The 24,187-nt window shown below is 39.9% G+C and overlaps 2 protein-coding genes across 3 annotated transcripts; both read left to right on the plus strand.

The window, feature by feature from the left end:
- Positions 1-896: 896 nt before the first annotated feature.
- lin28aa (lin-28 homolog Aa) lies at positions 897-18,560 on the plus strand. Of its 2 annotated transcripts, none has more exons than XM_044034191.1 (4): positions 897-1,019; positions 1,768-1,940; positions 9,327-9,511; positions 13,852-18,560. In XM_044034191.1, the coding sequence occupies exons 1-4, from the start codon at positions 1,010-1,012 to the stop codon at positions 14,069-14,071; spliced, it is 588 nt and encodes a 195-aa protein (XP_043890126.1). In that variant the 5' UTR covers positions 897-1,009; the 3' UTR covers positions 14,072-18,560. The 2 variants fall into 2 exon arrangements, with proteins under 2 accessions (XP_043890126.1, XP_043890125.1); XM_044034190.1 differs by lacking the exon at positions 897-1,019 and adding an exon at positions 1,318-1,465.
- Positions 18,561-19,238: 678 nt separating this feature from the next.
- Positions 19,239-23,562, plus strand: mecr (mitochondrial trans-2-enoyl-CoA reductase). Its single transcript, XM_044034187.1, has 10 exons — positions 19,239-19,495; positions 20,248-20,345; positions 20,561-20,692; positions 21,303-21,446; positions 21,857-21,959; positions 22,123-22,225; positions 22,814-22,887; positions 22,976-23,036; positions 23,121-23,193; positions 23,287-23,562. The coding sequence occupies exons 1-10, from the start codon at positions 19,311-19,313 to the stop codon at positions 23,448-23,450; spliced, it is 1,137 nt and encodes a 378-aa protein (XP_043890122.1). The 5' UTR covers positions 19,239-19,310; the 3' UTR covers positions 23,451-23,562.
- Positions 23,563-24,187: the final 625 nt, after the last annotated feature.

Below are 24,187 nucleotides of genomic sequence, written 5' to 3' on the forward strand. Positions count from 1 at the left end.
GATGTTTTGCTGATTTCACTGTGGACTAAAAACAAACATCACTTCTCTGTCTTTCGTTCATCCATCAACCAGTAAGGACACAAGTCACCGTTGTAACGTGACGTGATCAATCACTATCGATCCGTGAATTCGTTAGAGCAGCCTCGTTTCCATCTTATTTACTAATTCATTCATTCATTTATTTTAAGTATTTCTGTAAATCATATTTTGGTCAATGTCCTCATCTTTGTTTCAAAAACAAAAAAACTAAATAATGTTTTGTTTTTTTGTAAAGGGAACCCAAACAAAAGGAGGGAGAGGGAGAGTTCTTCCTTTTTTTAAAAAACACATGTTTCATCTCCATCACACTCATCTCCAAAGTTCAGTATGATTAAAAACACGCAAAATACAAACTTCAACTCCGTTAAAATTTGAATATGTCAAATTGGATGTTTTTTGTTTGTTTTTAAGGCACATGATACTACTACTAATAATAAGAAGAAGAATACATAAAAACTGGGTTGGGTTAATAAATTCAATGTCAATATTAGTCTTTAAACTGGATGTTGTTTGTTTGTTTTCTAAGGCACATAATGTTATTGTTATTATTATTATGATTATTAATAATAATAATCATAATAATAATAATTCCACTACTAATAATAATAATAACAGTAACACATAAAACTGGGTAGGGTTTGAAAAGTATAAATTCAATGTAAATATTTTTGATATATCACTAAAATACACTGGAATAATATGTGGCGTATATAATTTGGTTAGAAGTGATTGGTGGCCTTCCACGCTTATTGGGCCCCACTCTATAAGGCAATCTATTCCTCGGGGACCATAATTGTGAATCACGTGGACGTGACCGAGAGGAGTGTGTGTGTGTGTGTGTGTGTGTGAATGGTCATCTGGAAGTGACCAGCAGAGCTGCTGACCACTGCAGTAAACAAAGACGGCCGCGCAGCGTCAGAAGCAGCAGCAGCAGCAGCAGAGGACATAATAAAGACAGTGGTCCTCAAACATGGCAGAAGGTATGTGATGGGAGCTTCTTCTTTTTTCCGGGTGTGTGTGTGTGTGTGTGTGTATTTCTGTGTGTGAATGGCTGAAGTGGTTTCTGTGTGAGAGGCTGCCTTTTTCCTCACATTGTCTTTAGGACTTTTTTTCCAGGAGGGGGTGGTTGTTCAGCAAGAAAAACTACCCCCTCTCTCTCTCTACCTCTCATTGTTTAGGGGGTGCCAGCCCTCTTTTGTTTACCCCCCTCCCTCTCTCCCTCCCTCTCTCAGTGTGTGTGTGTGGCTGCGCTGCATTTTGCGTGAAAGTGGCAAACAGTGAGGATTCCCCAGCGTCAGGCTTTTTCTTTTTTTTCCCCCAAAAAAAGGAGAGAAAGGAAAAAAAAAGGAAAGTGTAGTTTGGGAGTTAATTTTGACTCAAGGTAGAGGTGAAGACATGGGCTCCGTTTCGAACCAGGAATTCCCAGGTTGAGTCATTTAATCTGCTTCATTTACATTTACATGTTTTATTGTTAACGACTAAATTGACTTTGATTTCTGATGAAACTGCAGCCAATGAATCCATTTAAAATTGTGTTTCAATGTGTATATACACACATATATATATATATTAGTTTTTTTATAGTTGTTTTTATATGCATCTTAAATCGATCTGTGATGTAACAGAAAAGAGTTCGTTATCCACCATTTTAAAAGTGAACCTACTGCAGCTTTGTGTTTATGGATCATGTGTAACTTTACACTCACACACACGCTGTGTTTGCTGCAGGAGTGTGTAAGACCGAGGAGGACGAGGGTCCGAGCACCGAGGAGGACTCTCAGCCTCTCCGAGGCGTCGGTATGTGCAAGTGGTTCAACGTGCGCATGGGCTTCGGGTTCCTGTCCATGACCGACAGAGAGGGCGAGCCACTGGAGGAACCGGTCGATGTGTTTGTCCACCAGGTAAGAAATGTAACGAGTCACTTCCACACTTCCACGTGAACGCAGGTGAAACCTCTTAATTAATTCATCTCACCTGGCTGTTTCCACAAACGAGACACGAATACTTCAAGTATTAGTGACTTTGTACGTGTTCTAGTATGTGGAATAAGTTTTAATATCAACACTGGTACCACTGGTTTAATTTAAACTGGTGGAAATTGTAATACTGCGTGTGCGTGGGGCTGGTGGAGGCTCCGTGACTCCCTCCCCACGTGTTTTTTCTCATAGAGGCTGATATGGAGTTAATTGTGAATTGTGGCGGAAAAAGCCCGCACACTTTTTACGTACCCTCTGACGTCACTGCGTGGGTTATGAATTCATAGTTTATGTGTGTGTGTGTTGTCAGAGAGAGAGAGCTGCGTGAAAGCGGATCCTTTAGCTGTGTAATTGATCGTGTGTAGGCCGAAGCTGTGGAAGTGTGGGTGGTCGATGCCCACTCCCACGCTCACTTTACAGTGGATCAGTTGCACATCATGATTCCTCACAAACAGTCGTGAGTTATTTATGGATTGACATCAATGGAGACTGTGACAGTTAATCATTTTATCCAATATTGTCAGCCATACACACATTTCACAATATGTTCATTTTCAAGGCAGTAAATTTAATATTTTTAATATTTTACCACCATTTTCTAAGATTATATGACTAAACAAAAACATAATTGAGATCTCATCATTTAAGCAATATGACAAAACAGTTGCTTAACTTTCATAATTAACAGTCTGGTGGTATTTAGATTATAATGGACACATCATACATCAACGGAGACTGGCGTTATCATTCAGTCACATATGAAATGGATTGCCAAACGTTTTGATTCATTAATTAGCATGAGTGATTATTCTCTTTGATTCCGACCTCTTGAGATGAGATAATGAGATTTGAGGGACATCTCAAGGACAGTTTGCAGTTTGGGGAACACTGATCTACATTTACAGACATTTTGGGTCAAAAAAAGAAGAAGAGTCAGATTATTCAACAAAGAAAATGATAATTAGTTGATGGAGAGTTGAAAATATCAGCCGTATAAGCAAAGTTTAAATATGATCACTATTTGTTTTCATACAAGACATGACACAAAACAACGACTTCATTTAAAACATTTTTATTTTTAAATATAGGCGAACGCACACCAGATGAAATGCATGCGTAGATAAATATGAATATATAAACTTAAATATAATAAGTTAACTGAACCTAGTAAAATGTAAAACCTTGGGCAAACGGCACATTTAAATTTTCCTTTGTTCAAACGGCATTTGTGAACATTTGATTCTTCACTTGACGTTTTCTCTGCACTTCATCCAGGTTTGAGCTAAAATCTTCACTTACCTTTTCTTTAAAAAAGTGTTCATGGTGAAGTGGGAGGCGTCGAGCCGGTGGTGGTGGGGTGAGACGACCCCACTCCTTCCTTGCTGTCTGATAAGAGAAAGGCTTAGCATGTGAATGAGAGGAGACTCCACTAGCTGCTCATTCATCTCACAGTTCCTGTCATAAAGTGATTAAGGGGGATCTTTGTTGTGTGTGGCAGTGTGTTGTAAAAGCTTTCAAGAGCAAACGGGGATGGGGGGGTGCAGGCTTTGCTTTGGGCACATTTTCCTTGTCCACATTCACCACAATGACACCACTCTGCAGGCTGTCTGGCTGAGTGGACATCTCTCTCTACCAAAAGTGCATCTCCTTCACCTTGAAGAGTGATTTAGTAAATATTCATGCAAATAAATACAAGTAAACTCAGTCGTCTGGTTTGTTCTCTTAGTGTCACGCTCCTGCGGCGTGTCTTCTACTCCTGGTGATGCATATTGAGATTTACGCACAGGAAGTCAGCGCTTGATTACTCATTTTGCAAACCAAAGAATGAGTTGAACCGGGGACAGAAACCTACAGTTAACTAAAGCCTCCACTTCTCTGAACCCTCCCTGATTTCAGTCAGCGCAGGCTAATGTGATCAGTCAAATGTAATAACATGAAGCCAGAAATCATCACTACATTTGATTTATACCCTTTTAACTATGAAACAAAGTAGTACACCTTCTACTTATCAACCCATGCAAGAACCAAAGGAAGCTATGTATATAGTTTTGTTTATGGCTGAAACAATGACTAGATGAATCAATTATTAATCGTCAATCATAGTTTTCTGATTTTTCAGCTCCTCAATTTTCTGCTTTTTTTTAGTCCATATAACAAAGAAATCATTAAAACTGAATGAAGACTCTAACATCATCATATTTTCAGGTTTGGAAAAACACTGATTCACATTTTTCAGCATTTTATGGACCAAACGATTACTCAATTAATCAATTATAAAAAATAATCTATAGTTACATGACTAGAATATATGCTGGGAACATCAAAGGTGTGAATAACCCGCTCAAAATGCAGTGAAATTGGTGGATTCAATTAGAAATGTTATTTATTCTGATATTAGTGTGGAGGATGTCATGAGGTCTCAAGGCAATACGATGGAAAAATACCATATTTAGGGCCAATTTACAACATGCTAAGTCCATAAATGCCATCGATTCCATTTACACTTAAACAAGGGTCTGCATCAGTCTGGCGTTTCATTCATGCCTAATCTCATATTCCATTCCAGTAATACTTATTTCTCACCCGGAAAAGGCCCTCATTTTCATGTCCTTGCATTTTTTGAGCACCAACTTGTACATATTTGGATACAGCAAAGTTTCTCATAAATAATATCAAGCTATTTTACTGGATTATTGTCTTCTTTGTTGTCACTTTTTAATCAAAAATAAAAGCATGTTGCCAACTGGACTAGAACGTATTGTGTTACAGGGAGCTTGCACAATCTGAATGCATAGATTCCATATGGAATCAAAATGGACACGTGCCTGGATTAGTCCATATAGGATGATGAAATGTATGCCACGTGGCCACAAACTAAGCTCTGCTCCCGGCCCTTCTGCATTAGGAAAGAGCAATTTTAGATTAGATTAGACAGAACACCTGGAAGAAGGTTAAAGGAAATTAAAAAGAGTTTTTTTTTGGCACCAGAAAACCATCATTTGCTGCTTTATAAAACCCAACCCTTCTTGACATCAAACAAGTTCAAAGTGGCATCACGGAAAACTTGAGACACAGTCGACTCACTGTGTTTGTTCTTACTTCATCCATCCAGAGACTTACTTCCTTTCTCTGTCACTAAAAATGTTCGCCGCACGTGTGTCAATGATGGATGGAAAGGGGTTATGGAAATGTAAAAAGGCCTCAGCCCTGAAATTAGTGGCCGCGTGTCGAGGAAAATTAACTCCCAGGGTCCACCAGCCCTTTGTGCAGGTGGACAATAGAGCCATGCATCCAAATGAGGCAGCCCACAGCCGTGACCGAGCCCCTCTTTGTCGGAGCAGCACCCCTGCTATTGTCCCTCACTGCTCTGATGTCTTTCTCTGCCTCACAGCTTCCTCACACATTAATGACAGAGGTTACAGTAGACCCCACCATTAATGCCTCAACATGTCATGAATGTCAGTGAAAAGGCCCCACTCTGGTCCTATACCTGCATATAGATGTGTGTGTTAATATGGTGTGGGCATGTGGCTGGTGAGAGTCCGTTATGGGGGTGGGGAAGGTCACACATGGGAGAGGAAGTGGGTTAACGGTCACCAGAGTGGAGAGAGAGAGAGAGAGAGAGAGAGGTCTGATGGGAGTGGGGTTCTGTGGATGTCCATGTTGCCATAAATGTCGTTTCTCACCAGTTTGTGTTTCCTTACCGCAGATGAAACAGTTTGATTTGCATAAAGCATCTCAGCTTTTTTTTTGAGAATTGCAGCAAATAACCCTGGGATTTTCCAAGTGAGGCACACATGCACATACTGGAAATGGCTTGGTTTTGGTTTAGTGTCGGCTTCTTCTAATTTCTGTGTTCATTAACCAATGTGTGTAATCGACATTCACTCTTGGGTCAAATGACTTTTTAGTGGATTCAGCTCTGATTGGCATTGGTGGGAACTCTTCTTCATCTTCTTAAGTTTTGGCGATTAACACCTCATTTCTGACACAGCACTCACACATAACACACATAATTATGATGAATGTTTGTGAAGAACCTTCATCTTTATTAATTGGGACAGTGCTTAATGTTTTTAATTCATTATTCGGATCAAATGAAAGAATGATTGAAAGGTGACAGAATCGTAACCAGTTGCTCACTGTACTCTGAGGTGTGGCCGCTGTTTTGTTCTTCATCTGACTCATTCTGTTTCCAGCACATTCTTGACAAAAGGAGTTTTATTTCGAGTATACCTCACCATACGGACACTATTCATACATGGGGTTATGCGAGAAAGACAGCAAAGTAAACTCCGTTTAGTAAAAGTAAAACGTGTTGATTAAACTGGGACAGTCAGTATGTTTACATGACTAAAGAAAAATACATCTTTTACCAAATCAAATAAATTAGTTCTGTATGCATTTAACCACACCCAAACTAGCTTATAGGCACAGTTCCTGCCCCAGGGTTTTATCTGGAAATAAAAGAAGAAGCAGGAATACAAGAGGTGGAGACAACTGAGGACATGTAGAAATCCCGAGCAGAGCATTATTGGACTGATGAGAAGACTGAATTTATCCTTAAAGAATATTATAAGTCATATTTGAAGTTAATGGATGGTAGACATAATGGTGCTCTACGTGGTACTAATTAGCTGTCAGTTAAAGTTGTTTCAGCCTGTGACAGGTCAACTAGGGCTAATAGTAACAAGCTTAAAGGGGGCATATCATCACCTAGTGTTGTGGAGGTGGACACACTTCATTCTATAAACTGACGCCCCGGCTAATACAGATGTAGCTTGACTTATCTTAATGGAAAAATGGAAATTTCCTCTGTGGTCAGAGAAACCCGGAGCAACCTCACCAGCCAAGATGGCTGCCATCATACAAACAATGCTACATTAAACGTCAATATTACCTCTGTTGTGTTTATTTCACAGTATTTAGGTATATTACTACATGTTGCTGCACTGTTTGTGTGCACAAAATACCACGTAGAGCCTTGTTTTTGACTGCTATTGCTAACAATGGCTAGCTGGAGATATGTTTGCGTCGGGGTTTTTTTTCTACATCTTGTGTCTTTTTTTTTAAATTAAATTAAATTCTCCTCTCTACATCGTGTTGTTGATATGTAGTGAAAACTGCTGAACCTTTGCAGAGAAAACATGGGTTTAATGTCCATTAAAACAACCCTAGTACATGATTGATTTTTCTCCTTTGTCAAGTCTTTGCCTGTTTTAATATACACTGAGGCTGGATGCAGATCTGCCTGCTTCTGCCTTTAAGACCTGATGGTCCACGTTAATGTCTGTGCAACCTGTGCAAAGTTGATATGATAGCTTTCAAGACACATAACTGGTGACAAGTCCTCTTCAGTGACATAAGAATAAAGGTTTTAGTGAACATTGGCAATACTGTGGTGTTTTTTTGTTTTACAGAAAATGAAAGAGTGCGTTCAGTCTGATACGAAATTTAAGGGGTTTTCAATGTTGTGTTAACAATTCCGTGTTTCATCCTTAAAACCACATCTCACATTTCCTTCCTTGGACATATTCCTTTCTTTGTTGAGGTGATCGGCACTTGTATCAGCATGGACCTTGTAGAAAGGTCAGTTGAGGTGAATAATGAATGAAAATGCAGGTAAGCAGGTTAGGCTCGTGTTTGCTCTCTTGCTCCAACAACTGCTTCTATTGTTCCTCCATTAAGCCTCTGCAATGTTGTCATTTATCAAACACGTTCTTTCCCCCCCAAAAAATGATGTTGCATTGCACATTTAAGCATTATAAGCAAATGCATATTCATTATAATCAAAGGAGCACATCAATCATTCGTGCCGTCCCTTGACTTTAATCTTTCGTGTCTCTCTGCCAAACAACTATCCAAGGAATGTTTCCCTGACCCCCCAACCTCCCAGAGAAGCCCTCCTGCCTTCTCACCCCACCCCCAGCCCCGCACTAACCCCTGCATCCTGCAGTTTTTAGGGTTAGTGGTGATGGTCAGTGTGTTAGTCGAACTATGTGATGTGGGTGGGAAGAGGGGTGGGGGTGGGGGTGGGGGTAGCAGTGTGGAATGCTGTTCCTCCGGAGGGGGGGATGGGTTGAAGGTTATCCTCATCAGGCTTTACCTCTCACACAGCAAAAACAACACAAAAAAATGACAAAACAGCATCAAGGAACTGGTGCAGCAGGGCACAGGGTTACAGACCAGGACCAGCTTTGTAGTGTTTGTCTTTTTATCAGGTGAGACTTAATAATGACCTGAAAATACCAGACACCTGATAAGTGCTATCACTCGATTGGTATCTCAGTGAAGAATGAGCTGGTGGGTGTGGGCTGGTTCTCAAGGTTCAAAGTCTCCCCACTGCTTCCGTGTGGAGGGGGGGATTTGAAAAAGTCATATGACAATACATGTGGGAAAAAAAGTGTGTAAATAATTTTTTAATGTGAATGTTTTCTGCCCTTGATTGGCCTTTAACAAGAAGAATTTATCCCATCAAACTGCTGAACGACCAGGTTTTTGAGTAGGAGAATCTGTGCTTCAGTCAAATCACTTCCTGTGTGCAGAGTGGGAATGTCACCAGGTGACACAGGGTCTCAATGCCAATTAATGACTATTGTACCTATATTTTTTTTGCATAATTAGCATTTGTGAACTCGTCTGACAATGGTTTGAATGAGTTACTAAATGAATCATCAATGACTGTGAGAGTGAATGGTTGTTTGTCCCTGTGATGGACTGGTGACGTGTCCAAGGTGTCCCTCGCTTATCACCCCTATGTCAGCTGAGAGTGGCACAAGTGGTAGAAGATGGATGGATTTATCACTTTGAGTGTTTTTAAAATGTCTTGTTGTAAGTTTTAGCTAATATAATAATGTGTTCAGTGACATTTGAGAACACCGTTATTTTGAGGTTTGGGAAATACCAATCAACATTTTCCAAAGGTTTCTGGCACCAAACAATTACACACTACAGTTTTAACAATGAACTGTTTTTGAACTGTTTTTGAACCGAAATATAAATCAATGCTTCATCATTCAAAAATGTATTACAGAATGATCATTTAACTGAAGCCTGACAGTAGCTCAGTGGTAGAGCGAGTTGTCTTTCAAATGGAAGGTTGTGGGTTTGATTTCCTTGCTCCACTAGTCTACACGCCAATGCGTAACAGGCTGACGGCTGTGCCGACAACCTGTGAGTGTGTATGAATGACGAGTGATAGAAAAATCGATGCACTGTACGAATGTGTGAATGGCAAAACTGTAACTTTGAGTGGTTGGTGCTGTAAATACAGAGCATAAATCAGCCCTAACCCATTATCATTGTTTTCAGAGCAAACTGCACATGGAGGGTTTCCGCAGCCTGAAGGAGGGTGAGGCGGTCGAGTTTACTTTCAAGAAATCGTCAAAGGGCCTGGAGTCTCAGCAGGTCACAGGCCCAGGCGGCAGCCACTGTGTGGGCAGCGAGCGAAGACCCAAAGGCAAGAAGCACCAGAAGAGACGTTCGAAGGGAGACCGGTAAGAAGGCTCGGCCACAATAGAAGGAAAAATTATATTTGTGAAAATACAGATGGTTGACAAAGGACTAATGCATGGATGTGAGAAGGAAAAATGGTGTTGAGGTGGCAATTAGTCATTTTTAAATCACACCATGTTAGAAACAATATCTTTAACACTCTCTTGCGTTAGAGTATGGAGTTAATAATTTGACTGTGATTTGTGCTAATGCAAATACAATTAATATTTAACTAGAGTTGGTCGTAAAATACATAGCAAAGCAGTGATTTCTGTGGGAAAAAATAGAATTAGATGTGTTCACAACACATTTATGGAGGGGATTGTGGAGACAATGTGAGGAGTCTTCAACCCAGTGAGCTTGGAGAACTAAAGCACTTGATTTAAGATTGTTTAATCTGTCATGAATCATGAATTAGGAGTCTCCAAATCACAACCAAACTCAACACCTGCAGCTCATCTTTGAATATTTTGCAAACACCATACGAGATATATATTATATCTTATTTGAAATTAAGAGTGGTGATATGCGTCAATACAAGGCACAGTACATGACGACTCGGGTACTGTGAGCATGTATGTGCTGATGCAGATGGGAAGGTTTTCTCCTTCAGAAAATGCCAATAACAACACTCAACAGTGGTGGAATTAACAACGAGGTAAAACTGAAAATTAAGAGGGTTAATAGAGCTTTTCATCCAGACTAAAAAGCTGCTCCAGAGTTTTCAAACAAAAACAGAGCCCGCAGAGTTTTTCACTCCTCTCCATTTTCAGCGCTCCTAAACCTCAGGCTAACGTGGACTTCAGGTGTTTTGAATCAAAACTGATAGGGATGCACGATATTATGAGACCGATATTGGTCGATATTGGCAAACACCAACGTTGAGATCCTCTGATATAACTTCAGACTACAACAGTAGGCTGAAAAGGTGCTACCACCCTGACTTCTACACTTCTACACCTCTCCCACTATTCAGTGTTCATTTATTTTGCACATTGAGGAACATTTGGCATGTGTGTGATGTACAGATGAGAGTGGAGTGGAGTGAAGTGAAGTACCAAATCATGTTTATATGTTATGAGAGTTTGGTTCAGAAAACAGCACCGGATACACTAGCCACACATCTGTAGCTTAGCGTCAGCTAAACAATCATCAGGGAAACTATAATGCACTGAGTATGCAAAAGGACAAAAATCTAAATAACTCAAACTGGAGATTTATGGTTTTGGTTTTTCAGCAACAGATCATGCACCTTTATGTTAGGAACGTTTTGTTTTCTTTTAAAAAAAAAAGCTCAACAGTCAACAAACAGTCATTGTTGTGTCACCTCAGATCAGATATACAATGGTGTTTTAGTTCTTCTCCATTTTGCTTCCTCATCCCCCATCTCCAGCCCTAGCAAGGGTCACAGCAGCAGGCTTGATGTGTGACCTGGATCAATAACTGTTTAAATCTGCAGGCCCCAAGTGAATTCACACCCAATGACTCTCTCTCGCTCTCTCTCTCTCTCTCTCACTCACTCTCACCTCCAAAACCTAATCCACATCTACCAATCTGATTTCTGACTCTAAATCTAAAAATTCAATAAGTCACAATTTAAAGACCATAAACATTAATCTATGAACATTTCTTAGTTGATAAAATTTTGTGCTTTGTGACACAACTGGAGAAAAAACATCTTTAACAGTGCAGAAAAAAAAATAAAAAATACAAGTTGTCGTGAACACACAGCATAAAGTTTATTGTATAAAACATTCTTGAAGTCCATATTCCTATTGCATGGGTAACAATTTCCCTCCCAGTGAAAGGGGGGGAAATAAAGCTGAGCGGGACCCTGATTTTTGGGGCCATTCTTTGAATATCGACATAGCATGGGGTGGGTTAGAGGTGTATCAACTTCACCTCTCCTGTCAGTTGTGATTAGAGCCAGAGAGTAGTCAGTGTGAGAACAGAGATCACTAACCGCCTCAAAGAGTCCTGGGAGGCCTGCTGGGGTTCAATAATTCTCTCTGGACCACGCTGATCCATGGATAAGATATTGTTCCCCCTCGAGCATATTTAATTATGCAGCACAAATTGGTGATATATATATATATATATATATATATATATATATATATATATATACACACACACACACATATAGTACTGTGCAAACTTCGTGGTCCACCATTAGATTTGTTGTTATTGCAATGCTATAATGACTTGATTTACTAATGGAAAACATTCCGTATGCAATTTTCAAATGTATAAAAAACTGCTTCTACAGACTTCAGGGGGATATCGACCCTCACACTTGAACAATAGCACAACCCTGGCTTTCTTAAACCTGTAGTGAAAGCCTAATTAATGTTATTGGTAAAAACCTGTGTTCATTGACAAATATCTGCTGAGGAAAAGGTCTATGACGCCAGATTTATTCAAGACATGCTTGAGCATCACGTGTTAAACTCATCGACACTTTGCTAATATACAAAACCAACATTCAGTCACATTTCAGATTTTGACAGACTATATGTATGTATATATATATATGTATGTATATATATATATACATATATAATGAGTAACTGACCACATTTATTTCATTTATTTAAATAAATGAAATAACAGTATTTGATACCAATTCTTTGTTTTGAACTCATATCTTTAGTGAGAGATATGACTGAGGTAGCAGGGGGAAAAAAAACCCTGTCCATTTAATTGATAACAGATGCAAGAGCCTGGGCAAGGGGGTTAAAGGTCACTGTTGTCATGGCAACAGTGTATGAGTAAATGCAAGAGGGCTGGGGGCAGGGATGGGTGGGATAAGGGGGTTAGAGGACTGAGAGGAGTGTGTGTTCGTGTGTCTTTGGTGGGGGCGGTCAGTGTGTGTGTGGGGGGGGTCAGGGTTCAGAGGTCATTACTGCAGCTTTTTTAGACAAAGGAGCCACTTCCCCTCACCTCCACTCGCATCCTCATGGATGCTGATGTGACGAGCCTCTGTGATGTAATATAGCCATCAGACCTGGAGCTGCTGTTACAGATGTGCCTGGCATCACCATCATCATCATCATCATCACTGTCCCACAACTCATCAGGTCATCCAGCTGTGGCAGGCGGTGCGCGGTGGCACACACTGACCAGCACACGCCCACCACCCATCTGTCTCCTGCTCCCCCGCACGCGTGGCCGTTCAATAGCTTCTGTTCAAACAGAGGTGGGCCAGTGGCACCCTGATGGCTCCCGCTGACCCCTCACGGTGTCCGTTTCTAAAGTTCAATGCCGATGAAACGGATGCCTTTCACAATGGAGTTCAATGGGAAGATTTTGGGAGTGACAAAATGACAAATAGGACAAGCTGTTCACAATAAGAGACATGTGCCACACGAACCACAAAAAAGTGCTTACAAATGTGTAGCCTGTTAAAAGAAGAAGAAGGTTCTCCTGTTTGCCCATACGGTTGCTCATAAGCAGCATTTACATTTCAGCCTTTAATATCATTGAGATCAGCATCTTTTTTTTCTCCAGTATTTCAAACTGTGTTCCTCAAACACCTATGTGGTGTGACCTGGAATGCCCTCTCAAGCCAACCACACATCCACACATTCCCTGTGAATTAGGGCCATCTAGTGGCAAACAGGTGCAACAGGTAAAGTGGTCCTCCACTCAAACGCTGAGCATGACAATGGTGTTGATGTGGCTGTGTTCCTTAAATCACTCAGTTCATTCTTAATAGAGTTTTGTCAGAAGCGGGGTTAGACGATAATATAGTGAAATTTGGGCAGCACTCCCTGAGACATTGAACATTAAATAATGTGTGGCAGAACAAGCAGAAGTTGTTTTTAGTAAAAAGAAGAAGAAGAAGTGCCACAAACTGGTTGTCAACATCATGCACAACAATGAAGGTAGCTAAAGAGATAGGAAACAATAACAGACTTCTTATCAGAAGTGACTCCAAATGAATGAAGTTAAATTCTTTAGTCACTGATGTTTCACAGAAGATCGTGAACCACTCACCCTCCCACACTAAAGTCTTCAATAAAATGAAATGGGATCTCCGTTGTGGGCGAGTTTGCGTGTGCAGGACAAGAAAACAGTTGTGATGATCAGGAGTTATACTGTGGCGGTGGTTGCAAATAAGTATGAGCACTTATTAGTGTAAAAAATTATTATATACCATATTGTGGTCATGCAACTCAGGGATGTGGCCACATGTGACCTTAAACCACCTCTGAATGTGGTCTGAACATAGAGCACTCAGCCTGTGAGGACAGATGTTAATGCCAGTGTCCAAAAAAAAACCCTGAACTATTCCTTTATAAATCCACCATATTTGACCTGATGTTCTCTCCTCATGTAGGTGCTACAACTGCGGAGGCCTGGACCACCACGCCAAAGAGTGCAAGTTACCACCGCAGCCGAAGAAGTGCCATTTCTGCCAGAGCATAGATCACATGGTTGCCAATTGCCCAATCAAAGCACAACAGTCGTCACCGGGCTCTCAGGGAACTCTGTCCTCCCTGAAAGGAGACGAGGAGGAGCACGGCCACGCTGCACCGCCTCCCGAGACCTCCAATTAACAGAGGGAATCTGGGAAGCGGTGACGCCGGGGAAGCACAGAGGCCAATCAAACTGCTTTGATGGAAGGATGGGCCACATGATCCCCTTCTGCCTGTTGAAGCTGCTTTTGGAACTACCTCAGGTTCATACAAAAAAAAAAAAAAAAAAAGCTCACGAAGAATGTTGCTGAAGTTTAGAATTATTACTTTTTGTTTCCACGTGGTGTAACACTCAGGAATTATTGCACTCAGGACGCTTTCTAAATAGATGAATCACTGCTGTTTTTTGAGGGCTTTAAGATTGTAGTGAGTTACGCCATATAGTAGATTATAAGTTTTCGTAGAACCTGATTTTTATTTTTATTTTTTATTTTTTGCATACAGTGCCTCCCATGTGGGCATTATACCTCTTTATTGCATATTATTCAGTGTGTTTAGTATGGAGCTAGACTTTTGCTGCCTTACCATTTAGTCTCCTTCCTGACTGTTACACCTCACTATCCGACAAGGCAGAGACGTGACAGTTGGTACCTCTGTAATGAATGTTAGCTTGCATATCGCATGGGACGTGGGAGGGTTTGTGAAAACACATGGGATGGGTTTTAGGGTTATAGCTATTGGCGACTGTCAATATTGCAATTGACCATCCAGTTTTCCTGGGGCCGAAATGAATGTCAGACTAGAAGTGGTTTCCAGCTTTTGGTCAGGTTTATTTCTTTCTTCTTTTTTTCTTTTTAAATGTCATTTCATTCTTTTCACCCAGCATTGTGCTGGCTGTCTAAAGGTGCACTGTCTACCTCATTGGTGCAAGTTTGGTCTGCTGTGAAAAAGTGTCATCCTAGCCACTGATGGTGAACCAAATATTCTCAGAAAACAGTTTTGGAGATTGAAAACTGGACTGGGATTATATCAAATCCTTTTTGCACTACAGTATTGACACAGGACTGCTGTTATTTGTGATTATACCTCCTTAAAGAGTGATTTAACCCCACCTGATTATTAGTGTTCAGGTGTTCTCCAGGGTTCCTGTTACCTCTTTCCTCTGCTATAATAAGGTCACCTGGCTGAGTGATTCAGTTGCTGTGTGAAGCTGTTTTTAAAAAGTAACAGAAACTTTGAGGCACAGGCCACAAGTGTAGGACAAATGGGTTTTTGAAAGTTTTTCGACTGATTGAGTATACTGCGATCGCATCGCGCTAGGTCATGTGATGGTGTGTATTACATCACTGCTCCTCAGAGACCAAGATTTAAGTTGGATTTAAAAGAATATCAGAGAAGGTCTGGAGAATTGGATGATTTAAAAGTCGTTTTCAGACATGAATTTCAGAGAAGGTCTGGAGAATTGGATTTGATTCAGAAGCTGGCCGCAGGAAATGTCTTCTGTGGACATTCTTCAGAGAATATGGAAACTTCAGTGCACGTCTGAGGCAGCTTAGAGATGGTTAAGATTTGTTTCAAGCATGGTTGTATTAGCAGAGATATTAACACATTAATCAGCACTGACTTTGCTGAGAACATGTAACATTTCTATAAAACAGCCTCACAAAATAGATTTTAACCCAGCAAATGAAATCTGTACATGCTTAAATCTCTGATTTCTTAAATGTGTTGGGCAATTTATCTCGCAATACAAGTTTGTACACCGCTCACTCGCCACACCAAAATCCATAGAGAAAATCAATGTATATCACTTTAATGTTTGAAATTGCTTATTCATATTTACGTCAATGACACAAACTTACCAAATAAGACAGCGGGAGACCAGAAGCTCCTGTGTCGCCATGAGCCAGAAATGCTGATTTCCTCTATGGGCAGTTTGGTGCAGTAGAGTAGTTGGTTTATAAACGACAGTTTCCAGTCAGAAATAGTCTAATTGTGAGATAAAGAGCCAAAGACATTGAAGACAAAAGCAGGCATAGATTTTATTTCATGAGCCTTTTGCTAAGTGGTTAAAATCTGTTTGACCTTCTGACCCCGCTGGCAGCCATTTTATCAGTGAGAGCTAGTGTTGATGATGTGTCAATACCTCATGTAACCTCACTTTAAAGACCTATCCTGTGAGTCTCAACCAATCAAATGGAAAAATTCCGTTTGGTGTTAAATTACTCTTTAACCTGTCTCTGAGCTTGACCCCTCGTCGTCTTTCTGTCGGCGGTATATTCTCATTTGATCGGCTGCTGTTTTATAATGACCTCAACATGGATTTGATAGAATTCCAGTCAAACGTGACACTACACCCTAAACACGTACAACATAACCTTTAATAAGATACTTGACCTGGACTGAGATACTGAGAGGTCCAGCTAGCTCACCTCTTGATACTTGAATAAAATGAGGCAGAATCAGATATGATGTTTGCCAGTGGGAAGGCTGGTGTTTTTGTTTATATCCTGTGCGGTCCATTTCTAGGTAGTTATTTAAGACATTACCTCCCTGTGACCCTTAGTAGGGTCATAGTTCAGGAACACCAAGCCCGCACGGAGGGGCATGTAGAACTAGCTAGCTAATCAGCTTTTTACTCCCATTTTACAGGAGACGCTGATGAGACTTTTACACCCAATTAATATATAATGTAAAGTTATTCTAAAGCCTTTTTTTAAAAAAGAAAAACATACTACTTATTTATTTTCATCCAAGAGTGCTGCAGCTTCTCCTGCTCCCGTCGAAGCCTCTCAGCAACTAACGTTTGATCAGACGTCAGAAAACTGTCAAATGTCAATAACATGACTTGAGAATATATTTGGGTAACACATTTTTTGATATTTGTTTCTTGGTACTTGTATTACTTTGTACATGTGCTTGATTAATCATTGTCTTTAATAATTCAGAGCATTATGAATACCGTGTAACACAGATATTGCAATACAAGAGTAACAGTATACTGTACAGCAACAGAGTATTATGAGAGCTGATTTAAACTGTGAGTTTCTTTTATTCGTTTTTTTTGCATTTTATGATTATTTTTTTTCTGTTTTGTGCACAATGAGTCTTTCAAAAGAGAGGCACATTGTCATTGCTATCTATGCCAAAGCCAATGCAATGTTACTCTGCACTAATCATGTGTAAGATGCATTCATTTCTTCTTTTTTTTTTACATATATATATTCAGTTTAAGGTTTTTTGAATATAGGTTTCATATTTTATATTATATTTTTTTAGATTTTCATATGCCACATACCTTCAGTTGCTGGTTGGAAGAAAAAAAAAAAAGGAATGTATCTCCACTCTTAGTCTCGTCTCAGGAAATGTCGATCTGAAAACTCAGGGAATACTTCAGATTGACTGCAAAGAGTAGAGGAGTGGTTGTTCAGGACAAAGTTGGGTTTTTTTTTGCTTATCACCGTGATGTGAAACACAGGACAAGACCGAGGCAGTGAAAATGGGTTCGGTAGCGTTTGCTTTTCAATGTCTTAAAAAAAAATGAGTATACGACGATAAAAGATTGAGAATTCAAAGCGTTTTTGACTCAACTTTTCATGCACACGCTGTATGATGACGTGATGATCTTTTTTTTTTTTTTCTCCTCTCTGACATAACATGCCATGATATGATGTGAAGAAAATGTTCCACTATTGTTGTATTTTTTCCTCTATAATCGTTGTAGATGGGGCTGTAGTAGAATGTTGTTAAAGGGATTGGGGCTAGTAGTATATAACCTGGGGTTGTCTCATCTCAACACATGGCCGATACTTGGTGTTTCAGACTATCAATGCCTTCGACAAAAAGAATGTGTCATTAGCACTCAAATCGTCTGCTTTGAAGTAGTTTATAGGGATTTTCCAAGTTTGAAAGTCGCATCTGGGAAACACTGTTGTGACAATTCCACTCAGGATATGAAAGGACAGAAAGATTGTTACTGTGTTAAAATGCCATGATTAGAATACATAGCTTAATTGTCTGCATTTTTGCATTACACTTCCTTTTCTTTCCATTGAAAAGAGGGTCATTCAGATCACTTTCCATGATCTACCTCATCTGTCAAACTCTTAACGTGAGTCTTGCACCCACTATTTAAGCAAAGGTTGAATGAAAGTGTTGTAATGTTAGCAATATTCTGCTGGACTTCCATGTTTACAAACTCTAATTTGAAAACTTGAGTCTATGACAGATGTTGTGATGGCACCAACCCTGTTTGACCCCTCAGTGGTGTGTTGTTGTGATTTTTTTTTGGTTGTTAGATGAGTTAGATATATCTTGAAAAAACTGTGCTCTCAGGAAAACAGGTACATCTTGTTTGTGACCATCAGCCATTTGATTTGTGGTACTGTGTCCTATCAGGTAAATGATTAGAGCTATACTTCCAAAAAAAAAGTAAAAAAAAAAAGTGCATTTATTACTGGTGAATGTTATCGGCGTTTACTGCCATGAACCTACAAGTATCTCCATCTCAGGCAATTTGATGGCTGTAGTTTGTCAATGATGAGCAGCATGTAGGCTTTTCAAAGTATTACTGTGATTATGTTTCTATGTGTAAAGATCTGCTCCATTTCCTAATAAATGCCAATATTCATGTGTGCTTTTCATTTGTGGTTATTAACATTTCCAATGTCAATAAACACTTCAGTGTTCTATAAATAGTATACTGGCTTATATAAATAAATACTACCAATTTATAGAAACACTTACTTATACTTAAATACTTCCATCCTTGTCATTGTACACCTTAATTTGAAATATAGTCAGTGCCATGATAAATGGGGAGAGAGAGACTGCAATCAAACAAACCTTAAAGACAACTATCAATAATTTGAGTTACAGATTATCAGTAAAGTTAGTTCTTTACAATTGTAATATGGTGTGACTGCAGACAATAGACATTGAGGATTTCTCTTCTCAGTTCTCCATCTTCCAACTGGGCAACAGAGCTACGTTACAGAAATGATGCTGCTGGTTTGTCCATTCAGGCTCCCGTAGACACATGGTGGCAGCCTCCATAAAATAAGCCCCTTGCTTAAGGCTACACAAACAAGACATGTTTTATTTTAGAGCTTAGAATACCTACACAAACTTACTAATAGGTAGTATAGTATTGCCTACCAATAAACCCTCGTTTAAGTCGCACACTGGACCTGAGGAGGGCAGCCTTTGCCGCGTATATTTCAGTAGAAGTACTGCTTTTCTCCACAAGGGACGCTGTTCTTTGTTTACGTTTTTAATTGACGAAACCTCTGTCCAACATGGCCGCCCTGTGAGGAGGACTCTGGCTGTACGAGCACTGTCGTTATCTCTCGTTTTTAATTGACCGAAATCCTGCGTGGAAATGCGGCTGCCACTTCTCAGAGTGTGTTCCAGGAGCCGGGCTACCTTCACCGCTGCTCCGTTAAAGCTAAAGAGGCTAAGCGACAATGCTAACGCGTGTCACTTCACTCATTCAGCTGGACTTCGCGCACAAACATGCAAAGCACTTGTGTACAGCAAACACGGAGACCCGGCTCAAGTCGTTCAGTAAGAGCGTTGTTTACATCATATTCAAAGTGACGTTTTACTACGTAGCTGTAGTCAACATGTAACTTGTAACCCCACGTTTCCATATAGTAAATATAGGGCTATTCTGTCCTGTCACTGGAGTTGGGTGGTCAACCACACGTACGTGGGTTATATGAACCACTTCCTCTCCATTATATCAGTGTTTTCTCTTATTAGAGTGAAATATATTGTTTGAAATCACACGTGACAGCGCATTAGTGTCACAGCTGAGTGTCTTATCCAGGAGTGTGGCGTCTTCTTCGTACTTTATTGTAGGGTACCACATGTCTGAACATTCTCATTACTGCCACCTGCAGACAAACTGGACATATTATTTTGCTTTTTCCAAGTGTTTCCTAACACTTAACAGTTACCTTATTGATGGATGTCCGTTTGAATTAAGTGCATTTTTAGTCTAAGTAAATAATTGATTAAACTATAATGTAAAAATTGACAAATGGTCCCAGTACCCAAGGCAGCCTGTACTGTGAGAAGACCAATGATAAAGTAAATGTACAGTGTCATAAAATAAAATAAAAAATAAAGAACAGTGTAAACTATATATTGAATTGTTTTGCAAACTGATGAATATTGTAATGCATTGTTTTTCCCATTAATACATTCATATTTTCACCTTGAATAATGTGGTGCATTGGTGTGTTGGCTTTAAAACAATAACATTGTTTATTTTTTTCTTTGTTGAGAATAAAGAGAATATTTCTTGTCACCAGATTAGAGGATGTAGATCTGCCTCCTATAGGCGCACAGGATGTCCTAGTTAAAATGTTGGCAGCTCCTATCAACCCATCTGACATCAACATGATACAAGGTAAACAGTTGGTTAAATTCCCAGTTTTTCCATATGTGATTATGCTGTACATATGTTATTTTAAATATTTGAAATGAGTAGTGCTTACAAATCATGTGATACGTCACATCTTATAGATGTAACCTAATTTAAACATTCATACAAAAAAGTGAGAAAGAGAACATTGAACAGTCCTTTTTTACAGAAAGTCCTTTATCTAAACAGTGTTTTTTCAGGTACGTATGCCATCCTGCCTGACCTCCCGGCTGTTGGGGGCAACGAAGGTGTGGCTGAAGTCATAGAGGTGGGCAGCCAGGTGAACTCCCTCAAAACTGGAGACTGGGTCATTCCAAAAGATGCTGGTCTAGGTAAATCACAGCTTGAAATTCCCAATGTCCCCCCTAAACCTTTAAGCCCTGAACCCTCATGGACTTGATGTCACCTTTTAAGTGTCTGGAGTGTGAGAAGCTCTGAATGTTACAAACAGGAGTGAGACAACACTTTCTGTTTCATACCTTGATAATGCCAAAAAGTTGGTTATTGTGTTGAGTTTTAGACTTTTTATCAACTTCCTGTTGACTTACAGTCTCAATGAGGGGTTATTTAAATACAAATGATCTTGTAGTGCATTGATTAATAAACTGAAGAACATAATAACATATACAGGTTTTTGTCTTGTAATGTCAACAACAGTGTCGGTCAATTCTATGTTCAGTTTTCTTGTTCGTTTTCTGTTGTTGTTTTACTTGCTGTTTGTCGGGTTGTAGATCGGTTGCAGACACTATGAACAAAGAGTCTGCAAAGATAAACATGGAAAGTGGCCACAAAGTGCTTAAAATGACCACTAGAGGGCCCTCACACACTGAATGATTTCACTAAGCCAGTCTGTGAGGGTGGGTGGACATTTGGACACGGCCTGAGAGAAGAAGGGCACAGTAATGTCTCACAACATGACGTGTGTGCCTTTTGTGTGAGCAGGAACATGGAGGACAGAGGCAGTGCTATCAGAAGACGATGTCATCTCCCTACCAAATAACATTCCCTTGTTGTCTGCTGCCACACTGGGGGTGAACCCGTGCACTGCCTTCAGGATGCTCTCTGATTTTGAAGATCTTAAACCAGGTAAACAGATCCAGACAGATGAGGAATCCATTTTTTTTACTATTGGTGTCTTGTTTGAATGAACTGTTGATTAAATCAACTCTACAGGGATGGCTCAGTGTTATTAAGTGTGGTTGTTTGAGGTACTGTTACATGTAAACTGCTGACTTCCTGCACAAAAGTCCATAGAGAAAATCAGCTATTTTACGTCACAGCAAACAGGAGTTGCTGAATCACTGCTGCCTCCGTCAGTGAGTTCCAATGTGTTCCAAGTGACACAAACGTATCTAAAAAGCAGCAGTAGATCATCAACTCATGCAAAAAACACTGATTTTCTCAATTGACTTTGGTGCAGCAGAGTGTGGGGGCTAATTTATGGCTTCAAATGTCTTTCACGTAGGAATCTCTGTGTTCATCTGTGGTGTTTTCAGGCGACACAGTGATCCAGAATGCAGCCAACAGTGGAGTGGGACAGGCGGTCATACAGATTGCTGCTGCAAGAGGAGTAAACACAATCAATGTCATCCGAGACAGGTTAACAACACTAAATGTGTAAAGACACTTGAGCACTTGTTTGTCCCTGGCCATGAGGTAATAGTGTTGTTTTTTCTCTTAGGGTAACGCACAGAAAGAGTTTTTTGTATGGGTGTGTTTGACTTTATGACTGTAATGAAGATTCTCATCTTCCCTTTCAAAGGCCAGAGTTCACACATCTCAGTGATAGGTTGAAGGCCATTGGAGCAACTCATGTGATTAAAGAAGAGGCGCTGAGGCGGCCTGAGATCAAGGAACTGTTCAAGGTCTGTGGGTCTGAAGTTTGCCGGTTTTTTGAAGTGTGGTTGTATGAGGTACTGACCCATATTCAGCACGGACTCTGTCCCTGGCTCTCCCACTCTGCCGGGAACCAGCTCACTCCCAAAAAAAAGGATTTTAATGTATGATATTGTAAGAGTATTTCTGCAGCTTTATCTCGCTGCTGGACTTTTCTTTTTGCAACGGGACACTGAATTTTTTTGTTGCCTTGTAAAACCACTCACTCCCTGAACCAAAGTCCACTGAGAAAAGTGGTGTTTTTGAAAGCTTTTGGTCCACCGCTGCCTCCACCAAATAATTCAAACATGCAATTAAGTCATTTAAGTATAGGAATACTTAAATTACTTAAAATACTCAGGTTTACCTCAGTGAAACAAATCTTCCAATTGAGCTTTCAAGACTCTTCAAGCTTATTAAGATGTTATAGTTAAACAGATATAGATCATTACAGGAGCCTGTTGTTAGTGTCTTTGTGTACAGCCACATGTCAAAGTAACCTAAACTATCACTTTAAATATATTATCATGTTTGTCTGTCGGTGTAAGATTCTCAATGCATCATGTTTTATTTCACAGACATGTCCAAAGCCAAAACTGGCATTAAATGGAGTCGGAGGCAAGAGTGCAACAGAACTGCTTCGTCATCTTCAGTGAGAACGCTGACTAATCTTTATTGAACATTATAATATAATTGTACTGCAGAGAAAAACTAATGATTAAATGCCTTTTTTTTCCCAGAATTGGAGGCTCCATGGTGACGTATGGTGGGATGGCCAAACAGCCAGTTACTGTCCCTGTGGTAAGATGCATCCTCCTCAGTCCTTGATCATCACATTTCACAGTGTACTTACTGTTAACCTTTGTCCACTCAAACTCTCTCCAGAGTGCTCTCATTTTTAAGGATGTTAAGGTTCGGGGATTTTGGGTCACACAGTGGAAGAGAGACCACACAAGTGGTGGGTCGGCATGTCTTTTGTCATACATCAAGATACCCAAATTATTCTTTATAAACGAAATTTTACGGGCCATTCTCCTCACTGTCCCCTCAGATGAAGGTGCGTTCAAAGCCATGCTGGATGAACTGTGCTCCCTCATCAAGCAGGGAAAGTTGAGCGCTCCAATCTGCACCAAAGTCAGTCTCCAAGACTACAGCAAAGCTCTTGAAGCAGCTACGATGCCCTTTACTTCAGCTAAACAGGTTCTAATCATGTGAACTTACTCAACTCCACTGTCAAGTCCACAGTGTGTGTGAACATCAGGGGTATTTATGGATCTAATACACTGCTCACGCGCATGAATACTCAATAAATATGTCATCACAACAAGTTCAAAGTCCCATTTAAAATCCTCTGGTTTACTGGCAGTAATCAAAAACTCATTACATCTTCTTAGACTCAGACGAGATAACAGCTTAATCTTTAATGTGAGTAACAGATTACATAGCATTTAAGCGACATGGACATGAATAAGTTAATTGTTCAAGATGTATTGTTTTTTAGTTGCTGATATTATCATTTAACCTTAGACTTATCACAAGTTTAAGGGGTCTTCACATTTAAGGTGAAGAGCCCGCACTAGACTCTAAAAGCCAAAGGTTGTGTTTTCCTGCTTAACTTGTCGTTAATAACTCATTCAAACTTGATCATAAGGTATTGTTGAGGGTTTTTTTTTTTTATCCGACACAGATTTTGGCCTCCTAACAAAAAGATCACATCATGAAATCTACGCCTGCTTATCTCTACAATATGGCCACACCTTTATCTTCCCATGAGTCAGCCTTTTTACAACTGGAAACTGAAGTTTGTAAACCACTTCCACTTCCACACCAAAGTCTATTGAGACTTGTTTGGTAAATTTGTGTCACAGTTAAGAGCTTGTTGATCGTATTTTGTATCCCATGTAAAGCAATGGACGTTACTTAATGAGCTTTACGTTCAGAATGATTTGATT

This window comes from Solea senegalensis, linkage group LG9 (genome assembly GCF_019176455.1).
Source record: "Solea senegalensis isolate Sse05_10M linkage group LG9, IFAPA_SoseM_1, whole genome shotgun sequence".
Taxonomy (NCBI): domain Eukaryota; kingdom Metazoa; phylum Chordata; class Actinopteri; order Pleuronectiformes; family Soleidae; genus Solea; species Solea senegalensis.

Excerpts from the sequence above, each read along its gene's own strand:
- lin28aa (XM_044034190.1), top strand. The coding sequence starts at position 1,435 with ATGGGCTCCGTTTCGAACCAGGAATTCCCAG. Across the intron at positions 1,466-1,767 it reads TTCGAACCAGGAATTCCCAG|GAGTGTGTAAGACCGAGGAG; the intron begins GTTGAGTCATTT and ends TGTTTGCTGCAG. Across the intron at positions 1,941-9,326 it reads TCGATGTGTTTGTCCACCAG|AGCAAACTGCACATGGAGGG; the intron begins GTAAGAAATGTA and ends CATTGTTTTCAG.
- mecr (XM_044034187.1), top strand. The coding sequence starts at position 19,311 with ATGCGGCTGCCACTTCTCAGAGTGTGTTCCAGGAGCCGGGCTACCTTC. Across the intron at positions 20,346-20,560 it reads TGACATCAACATGATACAAG|GTACGTATGCCATCCTGCCT; the intron begins GTAAACAGTTGG and ends GTGTTTTTTCAG. Across the intron at positions 22,226-22,813 it reads AGATCAAGGAACTGTTCAAG|ACATGTCCAAAGCCAAAACT; the intron begins GTCTGTGGGTCT and ends TTTATTTCACAG.